This window comes from Lissotriton helveticus, assembly GCF_964261635.1.
Source record: "Lissotriton helveticus chromosome 1_1 unlocalized genomic scaffold, aLisHel1.1 SUPER_1_unloc_52, whole genome shotgun sequence".
NCBI classification, from domain to species: Eukaryota; Metazoa; Chordata; class Amphibia; order Caudata; family Salamandridae; genus Lissotriton; species Lissotriton helveticus.
The window spans coordinates 1,406,599-1,434,283 of NW_027611695.1; the positions used below are offsets into that span (position 1 = coordinate 1,406,599).

The following is a 27,685-nucleotide window of genomic DNA, read 5'->3' on the forward strand; positions in this document are numbered from 1 at the left end:
AGTGACATTTCTTCTGAAGTACTGAGGGAGAGAAACTCAACATAGGGCGAAAGCATGGGGATTAAAGCTAAAGGGCTCTAGTCATCAAGAGTATCTGGCTGTTGGCAAAGCCACGTTTAGAAGGAGGGGCGGGGATGACGTTGCTTTAATATGTTCAGTTACCAAAAAAAAGTAATGTGGAAATTTAAAGCTCATTATAGCAAGCTTTACACTCTTCTTTTTTGCAGGCCGTAGTTAATATTAAATTCCCGAAACCTATTGGTCGGACTGGATCTGCCACTATTAGTCTTTAATTTATGGAAAGGGGGGGAGAGTATATGTACTATTTCCATGGGTCAGTTTCACTGTGGTTTACAGAGGTTTTCCACATACTGAAAGACAGTAGGCAAAACAGTAATGAGGAGAAAAACAAGCTCTCGGCATTGCATGGTGGGGGCGGGGGAGCGGCTTCCTTTGAAGTCTGATGCCGAGGCTCAGACAAATGGTGTGGGTGTGCGATGTTGCTGGAGATGTGCACACACCCAGCTCACATGAACTGTACCTAATCCGCAGTTTGAGGAGACTTTTCGAAAGCCTTACTATAATCTCGCCGATGGCTTAGATGAGACTTAAAAAGGAATAGCGTGCCACATCATTTCATATACTGGCATCTGCCATCAGGCGTGCATAGGATCAGCAAAAAATGTTTTTTTGCACAGCATCGCCCAGAAGCCTTGGCAAAGCCAATGGGACCCAAAGGCAACACCTGTTGGCTTTACCAGTGCTTGCTTTATTTTCTTGGTAAGGTGGTGGCAGAGGCTTTTCGCTTTCAGGGTGGGGATGGAGGAAGCGGGAGGTGACTGAACGAGGCAGAGCTACTATGTTCTTATGTGTTATTGATGTGTGTTTCATTTTTAGGTCTCGCCTGTCGATGCGCATGCGCATCGAGCTTGCGAGACTATGGGGGCTTAAACAGTCTTTAACCAACTTGCAAGGAATCGTGGCGATTCCTTGCAGTGCCCGTGAAATTCAAGCTTAATGCGCATGTGCATTGAGCTTAAAAGCGCGTGCACATGCCCCCAGCCGCCTGCCTTGCATGTATTTTCCCTCAGCCGCACTCCTCCCACACCCCCGCTCCGCCCCCTCCCCTGCCTGCCGTGTCGCATTTCTTCAGTTCCCTTAGCCTCACTCCAGGCCCCTGCTGCTTTCACACCCTCATGCCGCTGTCCCCGCTCCGCCCCCTCCCCTGCCCGCCGTGTCGCATTCATCCTCCCTCCCCTTCTCTGCCTTCCCTCCGTCTTCCCTCCCACTAGTTCACGACGCGCGTCCACATCACAGCCATCAGCCTCCCTCCCGCGGGCAGCTTGGCCTCAGGTATTCACCCCAGCGCGACTTCTCCTCCCCCCTAATTACATGCCTGCTGTTTACTTCTTTCACGGCAGCTCTCTCGCACATCAAAGGCTGCCCCCCACGCCTCGCAACAGACTTCATTGGAATGCGCTCCATGCATTCTCCCCTCCCTTTCAGCCTCTTTCCCAGCTCCAAGCCGGACCCTCCTTTCTCACCTCCTCTTTCTTTATTTACAGGGAGAACTTGTATTTTTCCCCGAGGCAACCAGTTCTGACACTGCCCGTCCCAGCACACACCAACTTAGAGCTTGACTTGTACTGACGCTGTCACCCCAGCAGACATGCAAGCATCAGACATCCACAAGCATCAGACATATATATATATATATATATATATTGATAGATGGCTACTTTGATTGATAATCCGTCTTGGATACTTGTGTTTACGAGTGTCAGGATAACTCTGTAGGGTTGTGCTAATCCAAGGGGCTACTGCTTGACTCTTAACTTGCACTTTTCTGCTAGAGACTATTATGGGAGCTTGTGCTAAACTATGGGGAACACTTTGATTTTGAACGTGCACTATTGCTAAAGAATAATAGGGGAGGGCGTGTTATGTTTTTTTATCAAGTTTTACTTTGTTTGTTATTTTACGGAACTATGTTTTAATGTTATCTGGATGTATTACACCTTTCATGGTTTTATCTATGTGAAACTGATTAAAGTTTATTTGATTTGATGATGTTTTCTAACTTTCTAGGTGCCATTTTTGTCTTCCACTGTATCTATTTTGAATTCAAAGAATGAATTACTGGAATTAATGTCCAGTATACGAGGGATGCTTGTGTTAAGAGTCACAGTGCACGCCTTTCCTGTGCTAAACACAAAGCCAATGCAACAGGGGCTGCAGCTGTTCCTGCTTCCCAGACTGCACAGGCAGCGTCTGTGTAAGCGTGTGTTGGTTGTATTTGACAGCTGCCCGCAACACAAACGTAACGTCAAACATCTAACACCACAGGCTTCAAACACACCGTGACAGCACAGGCTTTACATGCACACGTTGCAGCAAGCAGACTTTGCTGTAACGGCACACATCGCAAACGTTATCCTCGATTCACAGCACAACTGTACCTGCGAACACCAGCAAGTGCAAACTTAATCAACAAACAGATCACAGCACAGACTTTGCACATATACATGCATTCACACACCTTCCAATCCTTGCCCTCAAACAGCAAAGGCCTTACTTGCCACAAGCGCAGCACAAGCTTTACACACGCAGTTCAATATTCATCTAGATGTTCGTTTCTATACACCTACCCGGGGAGCACAGCACCGTAAATAAAACATGTTCACAAGAGGTACATTATTCTGTTAACATATGTAGCATGATGTACCTTAGGCCTTTGGCATGGCAGACGTCACAAGTGCAACCCTCGCTCCCCTACACACTTAAACGCACCTGTCAGCACCCGTGCTTCCGGCTGTCTCTGCAGTACTGGGCACAGTTTTGCGAACTGTAGTTCATTTCCTTGCGCATTGTACTGAGCCCACAAGCTGTATTTTTGTGCGGCTAAGATCCTGGTGTCACCTGGCTCTATCTTGGTGAAGAACATAGACTGAACAGTACAGCAGTGTTTGGATTTAAACTACTTGCTACTCGAATCTGGAATTCGTTTGTGGCTAACCTTCAAGGTGGCGTTGAGCTTTCTCATTGGCAGCAGTTCTGCCTTTAGTGATTCTGTGCATGTTGACACTGCATCTCTATTTACCTGTCTGAGGAGACTCCTGACTTGGGTCAAGAGGATGCAATTTTATCAAATCTACTTGTCCAGTTAGGTAGTTTTTGGAGAAATCGACTTGTCCGATTTAAAAAAGCTTAACTTGCCATATTTACAGAATGCAGTGAAGTGACTGTTCACGGAAGAGATCGTATTAGAGCTCTGATAGCTTCTCTGGCTATGCCAGGGTTCTATTAAGTCAGCGTTTTTTGTATCTTTGTGATGATACAGGATTTTAGATATACCAAGGCTTAATTTGCGTCAAACCCTCACTCACCCTCACCCTCACTCACCCTCACCCTCACTCACCATCACCCTCACTCACCATCAACCCCTCACCCTCACTCACCCTCACTCACCCTCACTCACCCTCACTCACCCTCAACCCCTCAGCCTCACCCTCACTCACCCTCACTCACCCTCACCCTCACTCACCCACACTCACCCTCAACCCCTCACTCACCCTCACCCTCACCCTCACTCACCCTCAACCCCTCACCCTCACTCACCCTCACCCTCAACCCCCACTCACCCTCACTCACCCTCACTAACCCTCACTCACTCACCCTCATTCACCCTCACTCACCCTCACTCACCCCCAAACCCTCACCCTCACTCACCTCACTCACCCTCAACCCCTCACCCTCACCCACCCTCACCCTCACTCACCCTCAACCCCTCACTCACCCTCACCCTCCCTCAACCCCTCACTCACCCTCACCCTCACCCTCACTCACCCTCAACCCCTCACCCTCACTCACCCTCACCCTCAACCCCCACTCACCCTCACTCACCCTCACTAACCCTCACTCACTCACCCTCATTCACCCTCACTCACCCTCAACCCCTCACCCTCACTCACCCTCACCCTCACCCTCACTCACCCTCAACCCCTCACCCTCACTCACCCTTACCCTCACTCACCCTCACTCACCCTCAACCCCTCACTCACCCTCAATCACCCTCACCCTCCCTCACCCTCAACCCCTCACCCTCACTCACCCTCAACCCTTCACCCTCACTCACCCTCACCCTCACTCACCCTCACCCTCACTCACCCTCACCCTCACTCACCCTCACCCTCACTCACCCTCACCCTCACTCAACCTCACCCTCACTCACCCTCAACCTCATCCTCACTCACCCTCACTCACCCTCAACCCCTCACCCTCCCTCACCCTCAAACCCTCACCCTCACTCACCCTCAACCCCTCACCCTCACTCACCCTCAACCTCAAACTCGCTTTTTAACTCCCACACTGTAACACATTTCACCACTTTACAAGAATTGCATTAACAAAATGTAAAGTACTTTACGTGAAGACTTACAAAAGATATATTATAACCAACATTTCTTTCTTCTCCTTTCAGATTATTAAAACAACAACGAAAGAAACACAAGTTAAGGTAAATACTACTTTGCCAGTTAGGGGAAAGATTGTCAAAAGTTTATACCTTACAGTCCCCCCAATAAATTAGGTACTCGGAAAAGGTTTTTAATTTAAAATTGGTGCAAACATACTTTTATTATAACATCTAAGATGCAGAGATGCTTGAAAGCAAGTTACCATCAAGGGAATTGAAAATTTAATAGCAAATCACAAGGTAAGCAATGCTTACCAAATAGTGTTTTTGCTGTCTTGCACAATTTATGCAAACCAGTAACTACTTGGAACTCTAATGATCTGCATTATATAATGGACCGTGGGGACGCTTTATATCTACAAATGCATTCTATTAACAAAGAAACACTTATGCATCCAGATGACTTGCCAAGGTATATAGACCACAATCAAGAGATATATTCACTCACGCTACGGAACGCTTACTACGGTGATGTCCTTAAACGTTTTGATAAAGCGTACCCAGATATTAGCACAGCATTAAATGTAACTCTTAATAAGCACTGTGGTGTTATACTTTGTATGGATGTATATGTTATAGCAATTTTCAAACATATGCAAACATACTTTGTATTTGATTCACATAGCAGGGACGATGAAGGCATGCCTCATTCTAACGGAACATGTGTTACAATTGCATTTCATTCTTTTGAAGGGCTGATTCAATATGTTGTGAAACTAGCATATCAGTTTGCACATCAGGCTGAGCAATGTGTCCAATTTGAATTAACACCAATAGATATAAAAGTCATTAAGAGGAAATCTTTTACTAAAGCACTTACTGTGCACAAGAAAAATAGTCACCTACCGCAAGAAAGAAACATTTGGGTACATACTACTGAATGTACTCCTAATCAGACTATAACATCAACTACAATGTCTTCAGATGATTTACTGAATCAAAGTAAGGGAGGGAATAGCAATTTATCACAATTACCAGGAAATAGTAAATCTATACAGGGAACAAAGAAACACTCTCTGAAAAGAAAAAGGGATTCAAGTACATGTCCACAAAAAGTTGTAAAAAGGAAACAAATTAATGCAACTGAAGAAGACATTACCAACAGTAAACAAATTGGTCTTGATCAAAACATACCAAAATTAACGAAGGGTCAAAGGCAGAAACCAGGTAAACAAATCCATACAATTATTAGGAAATTCCACCGTGAAATATTGCATGGCCCAGAATACATTTGTACTCTTTGCAATCAATTGTGGCATAAACCAACGGTGAAAAATACACGCAGTGTTAGCCAATCCGAAATTTTCAGAAAGTGTAACATTAGTAAGAAGAAAACAAATTTAATTTGTATGACTTGCTATTATTACATTCGCAAAGATAAAATCCCACCATGTTCAATTCTAAATGGCATGGGGTTCCCAAATGTACCAGCTGAATTAGAATTATATGATTTAGAAGAACGATTAGTTTCACCTAGGATACCATTCTTACAAATTCGGACTCTGCCACGCGGTTTTCAAAAATCATTATCAGGTGCAGTAGTTAATGTACCTGCAGATGTTATGACAACTGTTACCATTTTACCAAGGCAAATTAATGACGCCATGACAATCCCAGTGAAATTAAAAAGGAAATTAGTCTATAAATCATATACACATTATGAAAATATTAGACCAAATACAGTAAAAAAGGCAGCTACATGGCTAGCTAAAAATAGTACAATGTTTAATGAATATGGTGTTACTATTAACCCTGACTGGGAGTATATACCTCCAGAAATAGAATCTCACAATGAGACTTCGGAGACAAACAATTCATCTGATAGTTCAGACAACATAGAAGCTGGAAATTTGGATACTATGTTAACAAATGAAACTATTACTACTAATTCGGTGAATGTGTTAAGTTTAGCTCCAGCTGAACATAACACGCCAAGAGGTTTATATGAGGATAAAGATTCTGAGTTTTTGGCTTTCCCTACTATTTTTTGTGGTGAACGAAGGCCAAACAATAAGGAAAGGCACATACCGGTACATTATAGTACTATTTGCCAAACAGAGTTAAGAAGTTATGATAGAAGAGTCGCTAAATCTATTAGTAATGTCTTTTTTAAACTGAAGAAATTACATATTAAGCAGATCCAGGGTAAAATCAACATTTCCATCAGGAAAAATTTTACAGATGGAAAGAAAATAACTGCTAAAGACATAAAATATAATATTGAGAATGTTTTACAGTTTAATGAGGGTTACAAAGTATTAAAAACTATACGCAGTTCACCTCCATATTGGGAAGGTTGCAAAAAAGATATTTTTGCAATGATAAGGCAACTTGGCATACCTACTTTCTTTTTGACTTTATCTGCTGCCGAAACAAAATGGCACCATTTAATAAATATACTATTGAGAGTTAGAAACTTAAAAGGAATGCACAGAGGAAGAATTCTTAAACATGTCTTGGGAAACTAAAAGTAAATTAATACAAGAAGATCCTATAACATGTGCAAGACAGTTTGACTATCAAGTTAGGAAATTCTTTAATTGTGTTTTGATGAATGGCACTAATCCTATTGGGGAAATAGTAGACTACTTTTACAGAGTCGAATTCCAACAAAGAGGTTCTCCACATATACATGCATTACTCTGGGTAAACAAAGCACCACTGTATGGTGTTTCACCAGTGGAAGAAGTCAATAGCTTCATTGACAAATATATCACTTGTCATAAGTCTGAGAACCCTGTTTTACAACCGTTAATAAATCTACAAAGGCATGGTCATACAAAAAATTGCAGGCGTAAACATCAAAGGACATGCAAATATCAATATCCTAAATACCCAATGTCAACAACGCTTATATTAGAGCCATTAACACTTGAGGCGACAAATAAGCAATGGCAAGATAATATTAAAATAATACATGAAGCTATGAATAGTACTACTTTTAATACACTTTCTTTTGACGAATTTTTAGACTTCATTAAAATGGATGATAACGAATATATTACTTCAATACAAACTAGCTTACAAAAAACAACGATTTTTTTTAAACGAACACCAGCCGAATGCTTCATCAATAACTACAATAGTACTCTTTTAGAAGCTTGGCGAGCAAACATAGACTTGCAGTTTATACTGGACCCTTATGCTTGTGCTGTCTACATTATCTCATATATCAGTAAATCGCAAAGAGGAATTAGCAAACTTCTAGCGCAAGCTGCTAAAGAGGTAACAAGCAATAGTAATGTCAAAGATCAACTTAAACACATAGGAAACAAATTCCTCAACTGCACAGAAATTAGTGCTCAAGAAGCAGCATATCTAATTCTTCAAATACCATTAAGGAAAAGCTCACGATCATTTGTATTTATTAATACTAGCCGTCCAGAAAAAAGAACTTATTTAATGCGTGATATGGAAACGATTAATAACTTGCCAGAAAATTCAACTGACATTCAATGTGAAAATATTATTATTAAGTACTGCAAACGGCCACAATCATTAGAGATGTGCACGTTAGCAGACTATGCAGCTAATTTTAACTATGTGAAGAAAAAAACACATGGGAGAGAAATCAATGATAGCGAAGATTTACTTGCAGAACAAAACTTTTACAGCTCAGATGAGGAAGAATTAGAAATAGCATGTAGTAACGGGAATAAAGAACAACAGAAACAGAATTATGATTATGCTTTAAATAAGCGCACACAAGGGAAAATAATACGCTTTTGCAGATTTAACAAAAATAATGAACCAGAAGAGTATTATAGAGAGATATTAACGTTGCACTATCCATGGAGGGAAGAACATAAAATACGAATAAACAAGGAAACTTACTATGACAGGTATCTGGAAGTTAAAACATTTGTTGACGCACAACTAAAAATCTATAACAAACAGCATGGAGAAGTTACAAACATTCTTCATGAACAGTGTCATGAAAATGTAATTTCACCTCCTCTATCACCAACAGTAAATATACAGAGAGAAGACCAAAATAATGAAATAAATAATATATATGATTTGGCTCTAGATTTAGGAATTAGAACTACCACCGAAGAACAAAGCTCAACTAACGTTTTTTTACCCAATGATAAATACCAACAACTTATGCAAAACTTAACGGAAGAACAACTACAATTTGTTTACCATCACTTGCATTGGTTTAAAACTACAAGCACTCCATGCTATACTTTTTGCACCGGAGGGGCTGGTGTTGGGAAAAGTTTTGTAATATCTGCACTATATCAAACTTTACTACGGTACTATAACACAAAGGCAGGTGAAAATCCAGACAATGTTTATATCTTACTTACTGCTCCAACAGGAAAGGCTGCCCATAATATTAATGGCAAAACACTGCATAGCACTTTCAAAATACCTGTGTCGCAAAGTTTGACTTATAAACAACTGAGTCATGAACATAGAACTGCTCTACAAATGGAAATGATGCATGTTAGAGTTGTTATTATAGATGAAATTTCAATGGTAGGGCACAATATGTTAAATTTTATACATAACAGGCTACAAGAAATAAAATCATCTAATGAACCATTTGGAGGGATTTCTATTTTAGCCATTGGTGACTTTTACCAATTAAAACCTGTATTTGACAGATACATTTTTCAGGATTCTACACAGTTGTATGGTCCTTTAAGTGCAAACTTATGGAAAGAACATTTTAAAATTTTTGAATTAACAAAAATTATGCGCCAAAAAGAAGATCTTCAATTTGCTCAACTACTAAACCGGTTGAGAGAAGGCAAGCATACTGAAGAAGATATTTCACAAATTAAGCTAAGGGGAATACAACCTGATGAGAGTCTATTAGAAACAATCCCATATATCATGTCAACTAATAGAGAAGTTAATGAAATTAACAAAAATGTTTTGGAAAAACATAGCAAACATTATCCAGTCTACATAACAGTAGCAAGCGATACCGTAAGTTCTGATTTGTCAGAAAATGTGAAAAAAACAATTCTGAAGCAACTGCCCAAAGATCCACAGAAAACAATGGGCCTTTCACATACATTACACATAGCCTTACAACTTCGTTATGATTTAAGTTGCAATGTGGATGTAAATGATGGTTTAACAAATGGCGCAACTGGTGTGGTACAATTAGTTGAATTGATTAACAATACACCTATTATTGTTTGGTTGTTATTTGAGAATCAGAGTATAGGACAAACAACCAGACAACAATATAAACACTTATATCATTCACAAATTCAAAACACATGGACACCAATACATGCTATAGCTAGACATTTTCAATACACTAAGAAATTTATTACCATTATACGGAAGCAATTTCCTTTACGCCAAGCATCAGCACGGACTATACATCGCACACAAGGTGCAACTATCGAACCACTTTATATACACTTTAATAACAGCAAGATTCATCATTTGCATTATGTTGCTATTAGCAGGGCCAAATCAATACAAAATGTATATGTACAGAATTTTGATGAAGGTAAAATTTTAGTACATCCACAAGTTAATGAGGAAATGCACAGATTAAGGACAGAAATGCCACTTGAAATACATATCCCACAGTTACATACATACACTGCACATTTCAATATCATTGCACACAATATAAGATCACTACAGAAAAATTTTACTTCTATGATAGCTGATAGGAATATATTACAAGCAGACATTATTTGCTTAACTGAGATCAACACTACAAGGAAGGCTACAGATAGTGATTTTACGATACAACAATACCATCACATTATATTTGATAAATTTCATACATACAACACAAACCATGGAATGATCATGTACTACAAAAAAGATTTATTTGTATTGCCTATTTATGAGACACATGAAGGGATAGACATTTTACATTTTACTGTACATATTCAGAACACGGATTACCTTATTATTATTTTATACAAACCACCACAAAAAAGTATAACTTCTCTTTTGGATTTTATCACAAATATTACGGATTTTTACCCCACACACAAATTTATCATTATAGGGGATTTCAATGTGGATCTATCTCAACAAAATTCATACACTAAGCAATTAATTGGATTCTTTGAAGCTAAATTACAATGTAAACAACTCATTTCCAGTTACACAACTAACTACCAATCCATTTTAGATCATATATATACAAATGGAAAACTGCACAACTATGGTACATTAGAATGCTATTACAGTGATCATAAAGCAATATGGGTTTGTATTTAACATGTTATAACGCATTTTATATTTCAGATGATGTCTATTGAAGAAATCATTAACATTAATACCAATGACAACAAACCATATCAGAAACCCATACGAGTTAATGTAATCAACTGCTCTGGAAAAACAACTTACAAAAATGCAAAACAAGAACAAAAAATTCTATTTCATTTGGCTCTAGCAGATAAAACTGGTACTATGAAATGTACTTGTTATCAAGAAGAATTATACGAGCAAACTCAAAGTAACTGTGGACTACTGATACGCAACTTCATCATCCAAAACAAAACAATTTTAATTACTAAGCAAACCAAAGTTACAAAATTTCCCGCAATGAAAATTGAGGAGGGCCTTATCCAACAAGCAAAGAACATTCTGCATCCGCCTGCACCATCTGCTTCTCCCATTAAGGAAATAAAACGTGCAAGTCTAAAAAGTCTTATGACCGTTTCAGGGACAATATGTGGCGTAAGTATAAACGCAAACATGTCATCATGTCACAACTAAAAATGCCTAGTTAGCTTACACACACATTACACCTTTGCTAACTTCACTAACAAGCTAAAAACTCATAGCCTTATACACTCTGTCACACTATGTAGAAAGCACGAAGTTTTTTAACCATAATATGCCAGTGTTTCGCTGTCTACTATAAATACAAGCACTCTCTACAAATCCATTTTGGGAAATAAACAATGCTATCTTTTCTAAAGGAGGTTCTGTTGGGTCCTTAAATATGACACCTTAGATTGCCATTCATACAACGCACTATTACTAAGTGTTTTTTCTTTCGCAATTTAATACAATGCTTCTTTTGTGTAGGAAGAGGACGTAAAGACTGTCTTTATCAATGGAGAAGATACTCCACTGAAATCGATTACTTTAAAAGATGCAACAGATGACATCAAAGTGACACTGTGGAGAGAAGCTACACTATTTAACATACATCTTGGAGATTATGTCACGCTAACTCATGTAACTGTCCATGAATTTAATGCACAGAAAATATTGAATACAACGAGGCACAGCAAAATAGAGGTAAGCAGACCAAAAAAATTTATTGGGAAATAAGAACTACTATTTCACTACCTATATACAAATTTCGCACTCTCGCACCCACTCTGGACATATCACCCACTTGCACCCTTTCAAGCACTTTCTATCTTTCCAGCACTCTGGAGCTTTCAACTACCCTGGCTCTTTCAGACACTCTGGCTCTTTCAGACACTCTGGCTCTTTCAGACACTCTGCCTCTTTCAGACACTCTGCCTCTTTCAGAAACACTCTGCCTCTTTCACAAACACTCTGCTTCTTTCAGCCACTCTGCTTCTTTCAGCCACTCTGCTTCTTTCAGCCACTCTGGCGCTTTCAGCCACTCTGTGCCTTTCCCCCACTCTGTGCCTTTCCCCCACTCTGTGCCTTTCCCCCACTCTGTGCCTTTCCCCCACTCTGTGCCTTTCCCCCACTCTGTGCCTTTCCCCCACTCTGTGCCTTTCACCCACTCTGTGCCTTTCACCCACTCTGTGCCTTTCACCCACTCTGTACTTTTCACGCACTCTGAACCTTTCACCCACTCTGTACCTTTCACCCACTCTGTACCTTTCACCCACTCTGTACCTTTCACCCACTCTGTACCTTTCGCCCACTCTGTACCTTTCGCCCACTCTGTACCTTTCGCCCACTCTGTACCTTTCGCCCACTCTGTACCTTTCACCCACTCTGTAGCTTTCACGCACTCTGTACCTTGCACGCACTCTGTACCTTTCACCCACTCTGTACCTTTCACCCACTCGGTACCTTTCACCCACTCGGTACCTTTCACCCACTCGGTACCTTTCACCCACTCGGTACCTTTCACCCACTCGGTACCTTTCACCCACTCTGTACCTTTCGCCCACTCTGTACCTTTCGCCCACTCTGTAGCTTTCGCCCACTCTGTAGCTTTCGCCCACTCTGTACCTTTCGCCCACTCTGTAGCTTTCGCCCACTCTGTACCTTTCGCCCACTCTGTACCTTTCGCCCACTCTGTAGCTTTCGCCCACTCTGTAGCTTTCGCCCACTCTGTAGCTTTCGCCCACTCTGTAGCTTTCGCCCACTCTGTACCTTTCGCCCACTCTGTACCTTGCACGCACTCTGTACCTTTCACGCACTCTGTACCTTTCATGCACTCTCTATCACACACACACACTCTCGCTCACAAACAAAAAGTCTCTCTTTCACACTGTACTTACAAAAAACAAAGTATAAAAATCTAAGGACTAATTGTTGCATTTGTTTTGTCTCAACAGGTAACAGCCCCACCACAGGAAAATATTGACATACAAAATTATGGCGTCGAAAGCACCAAAGATGAAACAAGTATTATAACTATTAGGGTGACAAACACAGACGTTTATCAATCGATGCCAATTCAAAATGACATACTAATTAAATGGTTTATGTTGGATGATGAGGTGGACAACATTGGAAATGCACTTGTACATTATTTGCCACAAACTTGTGAAGTGGTGTTTTGTAATGGGAAAATCATAAACATTGTAAAAGAGAAAGACGATGAAGACATATGTTCCGACTAAAAATCTCATGTTGCCATGCTCTCACATTTTTGTACAAAGTTTCAAAATAAATATTCTTGTGTTTACAAAAAATAAAAAGGTGTGAAATACAAATTATAAACTTCTTTGGTCTTGTTTTGCTAAAGGAAGGATACATACAACTACAACTACACTCAACTAATACAACATAGTCACACACACATACAACAATCATGCAATACATCTGACAAACTAAAAACACTACCAATTACACACACTCTGTAGCTTGCGCAAACTCTGATGCTTTAAGCCACTCTGCATCATTCCGCCACTCTGCATCATTCAGCCACTCTGCATCATTCAGCCACTCTGCATCATTCAGCCACTCGGCATCTTTCACCCACTCTGCATCTTTCACCCACTCTGCATCTTTCACCCACTCTGCATCTTTCACCCACTCTGCATCTTTCACCCACTCTGCATCTTTCACCCACTCTGCATCTTTCATCCACTCTGCATCTTTCACCCACTCTGCTTCAGTCACCCACTCTGCTTCAGTCACCCACTCTGCTTCAGTCACCCACTCTGCTTCAGTCACCCACTCTGCTTCAGTCACCCACTCTGCTTCAGTCACCCACTCTGCTTCAGTCACCCACTCTGCTTCAGTCACCCACTCTGCTTCAGTCACCCACTCTGCTTCAGTCACCCACTCTGCTTCAGTCACCCACTCTACATCTTTCACACACTCTGCATCTTTCACCCACTCTGCATCTTTCACCCACTCTGCATCTTTCACCCACTCTGCATCTTTCACCCACTCTGCATCTTTCACCCACTCTGTACCTTTCACCCACTCTGTACCTTTCACCCACTCTGTACCTTTCACCCACTCTGTACCTTTCACCCACTCTGTACCTTTCAGCCACTCTGTACCTTTCACCCACTCTGTACCTTTCACCCACTCTGTACCTTTCACCCACTCTGTACCTTTCACCCACTCTGTACCTTTCACACACACTGTACCTTTCACACACTCTGTACCTTTCACACACTCTGTACCTTTCGCCCACTCTGTACCTTTCGCCCACTCTGTACCTTTCGCCCACTCTGTACCTTTCGCCCACTCTGTACCTTTCGCCCACTCTGTACCTTTCGCCCACTCTGTACCTTTCACACACTCTGTACCTTTCACACACTCTGTACCTTTCACCCACTCTGTACCTTTCACCCACTCTGTACCTTTCACCCACTCTGTACCTTTCACCCACTCTGTACCTTTCACCCACTCTGTACCTTTCACCCACTCTGCATCTTTCAACCACTCTGCATCTTTCGCCCACTCGGCATCTTTCGCCCACTCGGCATCTTTCGCCCACTCGGCATCTTTCGCCCACTCTGCATCTTTCGCCCACTCTGCTTCATTCGCCCACTCTGCTTCATTCGCCCACTCTGCTTCATTCACCCACTCTGCTTCATTCACCCACTCTGCTTCATTCACCCACTCTGCTTCATTCACCCACTCTGCTTCATTCACCCACTCTGCTTCATTCACCCACTCTGCTTCATTCACCCACTCTGCTTCATTCACCCACTCTGCTTCATTCACCCACTCTGCTTCATTCACCCACTCTGCTTCATTCACCCACTCTGCTTCATTCACCCACTCTGCTTCAGTCACCTACTCTGCTTCAGTCAACCACTCTGCTTCAGTCAACCACTCTGCTTCAGTCAACCACTCTGCATCTTTCACCCACTCTGCATCTTTCACCCACTCTGCATCTTTCACCCACTCTGTACCTTTCACCCACTCTGTACCTTTCACCCACTCTGTACCTTTCACCCACTCTGTACCTTTCACCCACTCTGTACCTTTCACCCACTCTGTACCTTTCACCCACTCTGTACCTTTCACCCACTCTGCACCTTTCACCCACTCTGCACCTTTCACCCACTCTGCACCTTTCACCCACTCTGCACCTTTCACCCACTCTGTACCTTTCACCCACTCTGTACCTTTCACCCACTCTGTACCTTTCACACACACTGTACCTTTCACACACTCTGTACCTTTCACCCACTCTGTACCTTTCACCCACTCTGTACCTTTCACCCACTCTGTACCTTTCACCCACTCTGTACCTTTCACCCACTCTGTACCTTTCACCCACGCTGTACCTTTCACCCACGCTGTACCTTTCACCCACGCTGTACCTTTCACCCACTCTGTACCTTTCACCCACTCTGTACCTTTCACCCACTCTGTACCTTTCACCCACTCTGTACCTTTCACCCACTCTGCATCTTTGAACCACTCTGCATCTTTCACCCACTCTGCATCTTTCAGCCACTCGGCATCTTTCGCATACTCTGCATCTTTCGCCCACTCTGCATCTTTCGCCCACTCTGCATCTTTCGCCCACTCTGCATCTTTCGCCCACTCTGCATCTTTCGCCCACTCTGCATCTTTCGCCCACTCTGCTTCATTCACCCACTCTGCTTCATTCACCCACTCTGCTTCAGTCACCCACTCTGCTTCAGTCACCCACTCTGCTTCAGTCAACCACTCTGCTTCAGTCAACCACTCTGCTTCAGTCAACCACTCTGCTTCAGTCAACCACTCTGCATCTTTCACCCACTCTGCATCTTTCACCCACTCTGCACCTTTCAGCCACTCTGTACCTTTCAGCCACTCTGTACCTTTCACCCACTCTGTACCTTTCACCCACTCTGTACCTTTCACCCACTCTGTACCTTTCACCCACTCTGTACCTTTCACCCACTCTGTACCTTTCACCCACTCTGCACCTTTCACCCACTCTGCACCTTTCACCCACTCTGCACCTTTCACCCACTCTGCACCTTTCACACACACTGTACCTTTCACACACACTGTACCTTTCACCCACACTGTACCTTTCACCCACTCTGTACCTTTCACCCACTCTGTACCTTTCACCCACTCTGTACCTTTCACCCACTCTGTACCTTTCACCCACTCTGTACCTTTCACCCACTCTGTACCTTTCACCCACTCTGTACCTTTCATCCACTCTGTACCTTTCACCCACTCTGTACCTTTCACCCACGCTGTACCTTTCGCCCACTCTGTACCTTTCGCCCACTCTGTACCTTTCGCCCACTCTGTACCTTTCACACACTCTGTACCTTTCACACACTCTGTACCTTTCACACACTCTGTACCTTTCACCCACTCTGTACCTTTCACCCACTCTGTACCTTTCACCCACTCTGCATCTTTCAACCACTCTGCATCTTTCACCCACTCTGCATCTTTCAGCCACTCGGCATCTTTCGCCCACTCTGCATCTTTCGCCCACTCTGCATCTTTCGCCCACTCTGCATCTTTCGCCCACTCTGCATCTTTCGCCCACTCTGCTTCATTCACCCACTCTGCTTCATTCACCCACTCTGCTTCATTCACCCACTCTGCTTCATTCACCCACTCTGCTTCATTCACCCACTCTGCTTCATTCACCCACTCTGCTTCAGTCACCCACTCTGCTTCAGTCACCCACTCTGCTTCAGTCAACCACTCTGCTTCAGTCAACCACTCTGCTTCAGTCAACCACTCTGCATCTTTCGCCCACTCTGCATCTTTCGCCCACTCTGCATCTTTCGCCCACTCTGCATCTTTCGCCCACTAAGCATCTTTCGCCCACTAAGCATCTTTCACCCACTCTGCATCTTTCACCCACTCTGCATCTTTCACCCAATCTGCATCTTTCACCCAATCTGCATCTTTCACCCAATCTGCATCTTTCACCCAATCTGCATCTTTCACCCAATCTGCATCTTTCACCCAATCTGCATCTTTCACCCAATCTGCATCAGTCACCCATTCTGCATCAGTCACCCACTCTGCTTCAGTCACCCACTCTGCTTCAGTCACCCACTCTGCTTCAGTCACCCACTCTGCTTCAGTCACCCACTCTGCTTCAGTCACCCACTCTGCTTCAGTCACCAACTCTGCTTCAGTCACCCACTCTGCATCATTCACCCACTCTGCATCATTCACCCACTCTGCATCATTCACCCACTCTGCATCATTCACCCACTATGCATCATTCACCCACTCTGCATCATTCACCCACTCTGCATCATTCACCCACTCTGCATCATTCACCCACTCTGCATCATTCACCCACTCTGCATCATTCACCCACTCTGCATCATTCACCCACTCTGCAAATTGATGAATGTTATGCCATTTTCATAGACATAAACAACTTTTAGGACGGAAAAAACAAAAAGGGGGTCTACGGAGTAGTGCATCAGATACGTTACACACAAAATATACTTCCCAAAAGTGAGCTACAGCATGCAAGGATGTTGATCAGGCTTCAGGCCAAAAAGCAAAAATCATTCTTACAATATTACACCAACAAAACAAAGAAAAATATGTGGCAGGAAGCGAGGACGAGGATGTACAAACACAAAAGTGAAACAGCCAACTTTTTATTGGGGCAATAAACAAGCACTATTCATCCGGGGAATGGGACGGATTAAACACAATGGTCAAGAGTTACACAAAAAGCCGTACGCATATAACAATAGCAGTTATTCACACGGAATTACATCAAATATAAGAAACATATTACGCAACTTGGATTCAGCGCTATCAGCATCAATAAACATTACATAGGTCTCTTAGCTTCACAAAACAACGCGTAATAAAATTAATACTTTTGAAGTGTACAATATTCATGGCGAAAATAGTACTTAGAAACTCAAAGAACAGCTCTTGTACGTCAAATAACAAACACCAGCTAAAAATACATTACATAACACTTTAAGAAAAAAAATACATTACATATCGAAGAATAAAAACAAGACTTTAATTTACATTACATAATATTCATTTAGAAATATTGCGAACGAAAAGATACAATGTCAACATTATTAAAAATACACTCCTATTCAATCGTTAAGTTAAACATACTATAGATACTACATTACATTACTTATAAAAAAAATTAGGAATACATTCTTACCTGTCAAACGACGCAGCAACAGCACAAGAACAAGTACACGCCTTCCGCTATTCAACATTCTCGATCTTCTGGGGAATTCCACCGTTGACGTAAGCAAATCAGAATGCAACGTCAAAAACGTCGCATTCCGATTGGATACAAATAAACGTCAAGGGAACGTAAACACTCACAACACCAAAAAAACTAGAACACTAACGTAGGCAACGTCAAGGTGACGCGTTGCGTCGGCCATTTTAAACATAATACTATTAATACGGAACTCCACTGACACAAAAAACACACCTAACACCACACATTAATTTAAACACACACACACTTAAATCCACAAGCATCAGACATCCACAAGCATCAGGCATCCACAAGCATCAGGCATCCACAAGCATCAGACATCCACAAGCAACAGACATCCACAAGCAACAGACATCCACAAGCAACAGACATCCACAAGCAACAGACATCCACAAGCAACAGACATCCACAAGCATCAGACATCCACAAGCATCACAAGCAGCAGACATCCACAAGCATCAGACATCCACAAGCATCACAAGCAGCAGACATCCACAAGCATCAGACATACACAAGCAACAGACATACACAAGCATCAGACATCCACAAGCATCACAAGCATCAGACATCCACAAGCATCAGACATCCACAAGCATCACAAGCATCAGACATCCACAAGGATCACAAGCAGCAGAAATCCACAAGCGTCAGACATCCACAAGCATCTGACATCCACAAGCAACAGACATCCACAAGCAACAGACATCCACAAGCAACAGACATCCACAAGCAACAGACATCCACAAGCAACAGACATCCACAAGCAACAGACATCCACAAGCATCAGACATCCACAAGCATCACAAGCAGCAGACATCCACAAGCATCAGACATCCACAAGCATCACAAGCAGCAGACATCCACAAGCATCAGACATACACAAGCAACAGACATACACAAGCATCAGACATCCACAAGCATCACAAGCATCAGACATCCACAAGCATCAGACATCCACAAGCATCACACATCCACAAGCATCACAAGCATCAGACATCCACAAGCATCAGACATCCACAAGCATCAGACATCCACAAGCATCAGACATCCACAAGCATCAGACATCCACAAGCATCAGATATCCACAAGCATCACAAGCATCAGACATCCACAAGCATCAGACATCCACAAGCATCACAAGCATCAGACATCCACAAGCATCAGACATCCACAAGCATCAGACATCCACAAGCATCAGACATCCACAAGCATCACACATCCACAAGCATCACAAGCATCAGGCATCCACAAGCATCAGGCATCCACAAGCGTCAGGCATCCACAAGCGTCAGACATCCACAAGCATCACAAGCAGCAGACATCCACAAGCAACAGACATCCACAAGCAACAGACATCCACAAGCAACAGACATCCACAAGCAACAAACATCCACAAGCAACAGACATCCACAAGCATCAGACATCCACAAGCAACAGACATCCACAAGCAACAGACATCCACAAGCATCAGACATCCACAAGCATCAGACATCCACAAGCATCACAAGCATCAGACATCCACAAGCATCAGACATCCACAAGCATCACAAGCATCAGACATCCACAAGCATCAGACATCTACAAGCATCAGACATTCACAAGCATCAGACATCCACAAGCATCAGGCATCCACAAGCAACAGACATCCACAAGCAACAGACATCCACAAGCATCAGACATCCACAAGCATCAGACATCCACAAGCATCAGACATCCACAAGCAACAGACATCCACAAGCAACATACATCCACAAGCAACATACATCCACAAGCAACAGACATCCACAAGCATCACACATCCACAAGCATCACAAGCATCAGACATCCACAAGCATCAGACATCCACAAGCATCAGACATCCACAAGCAACAGACATCCACAAGCATCACACATCCACAAGCATCACAAGCATCAGACATCCACAAGCATCAGACATCCACAAGCATCAGACATCCACAAGCATCACAAGCATCAGACATCCACAAGCATCAGACATCCACAAGCATCACAAGCAGCAGACATCCACAAGCATCAGACATCCACAAGCATCAGACATCCACAAGCATCAGACATCCACAAGCATCAGACATCCACAAGCATCAGGCATCCACAAGCATCAGACATCCACAAGCATCAGACATCTACAAGCATCAGACATCCACAAGCATCAGACATCCACAAGCAACAGACATCCACAAGCATCACACATCCACAAGCATCAGACATCCACAAGCAACAGACATCCACAAGCAACAGACATCCACAAGCAACAAACATCCACAAGCATCAGGCATCCACAAGCATCAGACATCCACAAGCATCAGGCATCCACAAGCAACAGACATCCAGAAGCATCACACATCCACAAGCATCACAAGCATCAGACATCCACAAGCATCAGACATCCACAAGCATCAGACATCCACAAGCATCACAAGCATCAGACATCCACAAGCATCAGACATCCACAAGTATCAGACATCCAAAAGCATCAGACATCCACAAGCATCAGACATCCACAAGCAGCACAAGCATCAGGCATCCACAAGCATCAGGCATCCACAAGCATCAGGCATCCACAAGCGTCATACATCTACAAGCATCACAGGCAGCAGACATACACAAGCAACAGACATCCACAAGCAACAGACATCCACAAGCAACAGACATCCACAAGCAACAGACATCCACAAGCAACAGACATCCACAAGCATCAGACATCCACAAGCATCAAGCATCCACAAGCATCAGGCATTCATAAGCATCAGGCATTCAGAAGCATCAGACATCCAGAAGCATCAGACATCCACAAGCATCAGACATCCACAAGCATCAGACATCCACAAGAATCAGACATCCACAAGCAACAAACATCCACAAGCAACAGACATCCACAAGCATCAGGCATCCACAAGCAACAGACATCCACAAGCATCAGACATCCACAAGCATCAGGCATCCACAAGCATCAGACATCCACAAGCATCAGACATCCACAAGCATCAGACATCCACAAGCATCAGACATCTACAAGCATCAGACATCCACAAGCATCAGACATCCACAAGCATCAGACATCCACAAGCAACAGACATCCACAAGCATCACACATCCACAAGCATCACAAGCATCAGACATCCACAAGCATCAGACATCAACAAGCATCACACATCCACAAGCATCACAAGCATCAGACATCCACAAGCATCAGACATCCACAAGCATCAGACATCCACAAGCATCACAAGCATCAGACATCCACAAGCATCAGGAAAGATAAAACTATTGGCATTGTAAATAACAAAGCTATTAATTCCCTATTTTAAAAAAAAGCACATACATAAAAAATGTGTCCTTTACAATACCAATAGCTCAAACTTTCCTAATGCGAGACATATTGCATTGCTGTGCTTCTCTCCCCTGCTGCACTCTCCTGCTCTCTAGAGATGTAGCATAACGACCAGAGCTGCCATATAAGTCACGTAAATACAAAACATGTTGCATTCCAAATGCTATAGGTGTCACATTCGCGAAAGTTATAACTATTGGCATTCTAAATGACAAAGCCATCAATGTAGCAATTTTAACAACGGAAAAAAAAAAAATATGTCATTTACAAGACCAATAACTATAACTTTTCTAATGCGAGACCTATTGCATTCCAACGCCACTCACACACGCAACGCCACTCACACACGCAACGCCACTCACACATGCAACGCCACTCACACACGCAACACCACTCACACACGCAACGCCACTCACACACGCAACGCCACTCACACACGCAACGCCACTCACACACGCAACACCACTCACACAAGCAACGCCACTCACACATGCCACTCATCCACGCAACGCCACTCATCCACGCAACGCCACTCATCCACGCAACGCCACTCATCCACGCAACGCCACTCATCCACGCAACGCCACTCATCCACGCAACGCCACTCATCCATTTGCAAAACGCAAAAATGTCAAACTCTTCTATTGCGAGACCTATTGCATTTTCTAAAAGTCAATTTCCCTGCTAATATAATTTTCTCCATGTATATTGATGAACATTGACACTACATGTGTGGATAATCGCTGAGCATTGTAGCTTCACTTGAAGTAGGAACACAGCTATTAATTTAGTAATTCATCACTCGAAGATCCAGTCCCGGAACAGTACGTTGATGTCAGATAATGTCTTTATACAGCAATTAAGCAATGATGTCTGCTGAATGTGTATTTCAGAGGCAATGAAACGCTGCCAAGGATGATTAAGCAGCAAGTGCAGCTGAAGTGTTAAATCAGCATTTAAAGATGTTAGGTTTCAATCTGTTGCAATAGAGTAAACATGCCAGCTATAATTCGATGCGCCACTTCACATAGGATGGACAGACAGATAAATAAATAGATATATATATAGATAGATAGATAGATAGATAGATAGATAGATAGATAGATAGATAGATAGATAGACAGACAGACAGACACGCAGGTGGTACGGTAGGTATTCAGAAAGATAGAGCTGAATGGAAGGATAAGTGGAAGGCTGTATGGACAGGTTCGGATTGGATGCTGGTGGATTTCAGCTCCCTCTGCTTCATCAAACTATTATACTCGTACTAAAACAACATGTGTTTACCCTTTCACCGCCTCAAACAACCACCTCTTCTTCCTTCAAGCACCTGCAAAATATGGTCTTTAATAGGCTCACTCACAACCCAACAACCAACAGCAGATCAATGATTGACCTTGATTTAAGCAGTAAGCCATGTGGTTCCAAATCTGATGGGGTCTATATTGTGTGCCTGCACTATACTCTTTGTGTGGAGACGTCCTCCGACATGTTATCTTTCCAAAGTCAAATAACCCATCATTATGCCAGGCCCAAACCAAAGAATAAAAAATATAGCAATGTGTGTCCCTATCTGTTCTAAAAATATTAAGAGATTTATAGTTGGTACTGAAAATATACAAGTGTTTAATTTAGAGTTGATGACGTGTCAATTATTTTCTTGTTCTTGAAATTTATTTAATTCAGAGGGCATCTTGGAGATGGATGAATACCATGTGTCGACATAATTATTTCAGATTTTGAAAATCCATGGGGGTAAATTTAGAAACAATATGAACCTCAAGTGTGTTTACTTATCAAATTTTTATTTTAATAAGTTAAAGAAATGCATCCATTAAAATATAAAACCTTAACACAGTAAAGTAATTTACATTTCTAATGGCTAATTGAACAAACTCATACAAAAAAAAGCAAAAAAGTTATAGTTAATAACTGAAACAAAAATATAATACCGCTGTAAATTAAGCCACCGGAATAAATTCATCAATGTCCACAAGCACAGATACATTACAGATTTTAAGACAAAGCATTTCACAATTAGTTTTCGTCTTATTTGCACCAGCGCGTTAGTAGTAAATTAGCTAAAAATGACTCCAAAGTTAAACGACATAAAGCCAAATGGCCTATATATGTGAGTGAGATTTTTTCCATTGTGCTAGAACAGCAGTACATCAAATATACAAAAAAAAAAATTCGCTACTCTACAGTAATGTGGACATAAGTCAGAATTCTGATAGCAACATGGAGAAAGCATATATAAGAAGACAATATTGCTTTAAAAATACATCGTAACACAAAGCGGAGACATTGCATTGGTTATTAAAGAAGAGGAAGTATCACAAACCACAGCACGAAATTTACATACACATCAAAATAAAAAGCTATACAAACATACATTTAATAATAACTGAAATAACAGAACGTAGAGATGAAACAATATAAATTATTCACGCAGATATACAACATACTACACAATTACACAAAAAAACACTGCTCTAATTATTAACACAACTACTAACCAAAAGCAAACATTTTAAAAATTAGATTGGTAAAAATAGGATACAATGCATTACATACATAAAGAGCCGACAATTCAAAATAAACATCCTTCGTTGCAAAAAAAAGACACTACTATGCCAATAAAAATAATAGGAAACAACAAATATAATAATTCATAACACTATACACACACAAAACAAACAACAAATAACAACTTACCTGTCGAACGATGCACGGAACAGACAACGAAGCCAACACTCCTTACACGGGACCCGCTTTCAACAATATGGGGATTTCCAATTAGACGCGAGTAAATTGTTACGCAACGTGAGAGGATTTTGAAATCTCATTGGCTGACACGGACGTCAATCAAAATAGTACGGGATTCCAAATAAAAACTAGAACGCAATAACTTAAATACGTTAATATAATTATGGGACAGTCACACAAGCACACACACCACAATCACACAAATACACAACACACAAACACCCTCACACACCCTCACCCTCACACACTCTCACTCACACCCACCCTCACCCCCCCACCCTTACAACACACTCACCCTCACTAACCCTCACACACACACCCTCACACACCCTCACACTCACACACCCTCACCCACCACCACCCTCCCTCACACACCTTCACACCCTCAACCTCACACATCCTCACTCACCCTCACACCCTCACACACCCTCACTCACCCTCATGAACTCAACGACACACCCTCACATGCCCCCACCCTCACACACCCCCACCCTCACACACCCACACACATTCTCAATAAGCCTCACACCCTCACCCTCGCCCACCCTCACTCACCCTCACCCTCACCCTCACTCACCCTCACCCTCACTCACCCTCAACACCTCACCCTCACTCACCCTCACCCTCACTCACCCTCAACCCCTCACCCTCACCCTCACTCACCCTCACCCTCACCCTCACTCACCCTCAACCCCTCACCCTCACTCACCCTCAACCCCTCACCCTCACCCTCACTCACCCTCACTCACCCTCACCCTCACTCACCCTCACTCACCCTCACCCTCACCCTCACTCACCCTCAACGTCTCACCCTCACTCACCCTCAACACCTCACCCTCAACCCCTCACCCTCACTCACCCTCAACACTTCACCCTCAACGCCTCACTCACCCTCACTCTCACTCACCCTCACTCACCCTCAACCCATCAGACTCACCCTCACTCACCCTCACCCTCACCCTCACTCACCCTCAACCCCTCACCCTCACTCACCCTCACCCTCACCCACCCTCAACCCCTCACCCTCACTCACCCTCACCCTCACCCTCACTCACCCTCAACCCCTCACCCTCACTCACCCTCACCCTCACCCTCACTCACCCTCAACCCCTCACCCTCACTCACCCTCACCCTCACTCACCCTCAACCCCTCACCCTCACCCCCTCACCCTCACCCTCAACCCCTCACCCTCAACCCCTCACCCTCACTCACCCTCACCCTCACTCACCCTCAACCCCTCACCCTCAACCCCTCACCCTCAACCCCTCACCCCCTCACCCTCACTCACCCTCACAACACATATTGTGTTACTATAGGTGTCACATTTGCGATAGATAAAACTATTGGCATTGTAAATAACAAAGCTATTAATTCGCTATTTTAAAAACAAGCACATACATAAAAAATGTGTCCTTTACAATACCAATCGCTCAAACTTTCCTAATGCGAGACATATTGCATTGCTGTGCTTCTCTCCCCTGCTGCACTCTCCTGCTCTCTAGAGATGTAGCATAACGACCAGAGCTGCCATATAAGTCACGTAAATACAAAACATGTTGCATTCCAAATGCTATAGGTGTCACATTCGCGAAAGTTATAACTATTGGCATTGTAAATGACAAAGCCATCAATTTAGCAATTTTAACAACGAAAAAATAAATAAATTATGTCATTTACAAGACCAATAACTCCTACTTTTCTAATGCGAGACCTATTGCATTCCAACCCCACTCATCCACGCAACGCCACTCACACATGCAACGCCACTCACACACGCAACGCCACTCACACACGCAACGCCACTCACACACGCAACGCCACTCACAGACGCAACGCCACTCACACACGCAACACCACTCACACACGCAACGCCACTCACACACGCCACTCATCCACGCAACGCCACTCATCCACGCAACGCCACTCATCCACGCAACGCCACTCATCCACGCAACGCCACTCATCCATTTGCAAAACGGAAAATGTCAAACTCTTCTATTGCGAGACCTATTGCATTTTCAATGCTTGTTTTGGGGGGGTGGGGGTGTCTTCTGATCTTGCCTGGCTGCTCTAGGGGATTGAAGGATGTGTTCGGAACATATTTAATAAAACATTATGTAATGCTTCACACTGCACGTTGCCATTTCTGAGCGATGTAATGAGCCGTCGGAAGTGTTACTTTAGTTTATGCTACTCAATTTACCGACTTCAGAAAGATGGCAGTCCGATCCAGCCATGCCTGAATTCGTGACTTGTAGCTCAGTGGGATGTTGGTGCGAGCGTTGACTCACTGGGCTATCTCGCGAGTGATGACGAGTTATTGGTTTTATATACTGTCTATTAAAAGGGAATGGGCGCGCCTGTCCAAAGGCGGGCTCGGGCTCGGTCTGGGGGGGAAGTGGGGAGGGTTAGGGAAGGGGTCTGACTGGAGGTCTTGAGCTGCGGGGCCTGATGGATGCTCGTGTCTAAACCCGCAGCCCCTCCCCCCGTCGTCTAACCTACTTTCCCTTGGATAACGCGGTTAGCCGGATTTAATCTAGGGGGGGCACACCAGCTGTACCCTGCCGCCCAAGCCCGCAGGTGCCGTCGCTTCCTGCGCTGCAGCACCGCACTGCCCCCCCCCCCCTCCCGGAGCAAGGCTTTCCATACCCATTGTGTCTTACCACCCTCCTGTGGTGGCGCCCCCTCGTAATTTTGGCTCTCAGTTCTTGAGTGAGATATAAAAGTGCTGGTAATCGCTGTCTCAGAGTGCCGAGAATTGCGGGTATCTCCCATCCATGGCACTGTTCCAGCCATCTGCTGGGCACACTGCCAGCCACAGAGCTGGCCTCACCCCTCAGTTGGCACTGTGGGCACTGCCTCTGTGGTTGGCAGCCCTCTTCTGGGCGCACTGTCCTCCCCAGAGCTGGTCTTGCCCCTCGGTTGGCACTGTGGGCACTGCCTCTGTGGTTGGCAGCCCTCTGCTGGGCGCACTGTCCTCCCCAGAGCTTGTCTCACTTCTCGGTTGGCACTGTGGGCACTGCCTCTGTGATTGACAGCCCTCTGCTGGGCGCACTGTCCTCCCCACAGCTGGTCTCGCCCCTCGGTTGGCACTGTGGGCACTGCCTCTGTGGTTGGCAGCCCTCTGCTGGGCGCACTGTCCTCCCCAGAGCTTGTCTCACTTCTCGGTCGGCACTGTGGGCACTGCCTCTGTGATTGACAGCCCTCTGCTGGGCACACTGTCCTCCCCAGAGCTGGTCTCGACCCTCTGTTGGCACTGTGGGCACTGCC

At 43.6% G+C, this 27,685-nt stretch overlaps 2 protein-coding genes across 2 annotated transcripts in view; one reads left to right on the forward strand and one right to left on the reverse strand.

Moving 5' to 3' along the window:
* Positions 1 to 27,685, reverse strand: part of LOC144806192 (uncharacterized) — a 213,157-nt gene that overhangs the window by 17,122 nt on the left and 168,350 nt on the right. The window lies entirely within an intron of this gene.
* LOC144806195 (uncharacterized) lies at positions 7,067 to 13,344 on the forward strand. The gene is made up of 3 exons (XM_078672611.1): positions 7,067 to 11,149; positions 11,504 to 11,719; positions 12,970 to 13,344. Exons 1-3 carry the CDS (start codon positions 10,712 to 10,714, stop codon positions 13,255 to 13,257), a joined length of 942 nt encoding a protein of 313 aa, XP_078528737.1. The 5' UTR covers positions 7,067 to 10,711; the 3' UTR covers positions 13,258 to 13,344.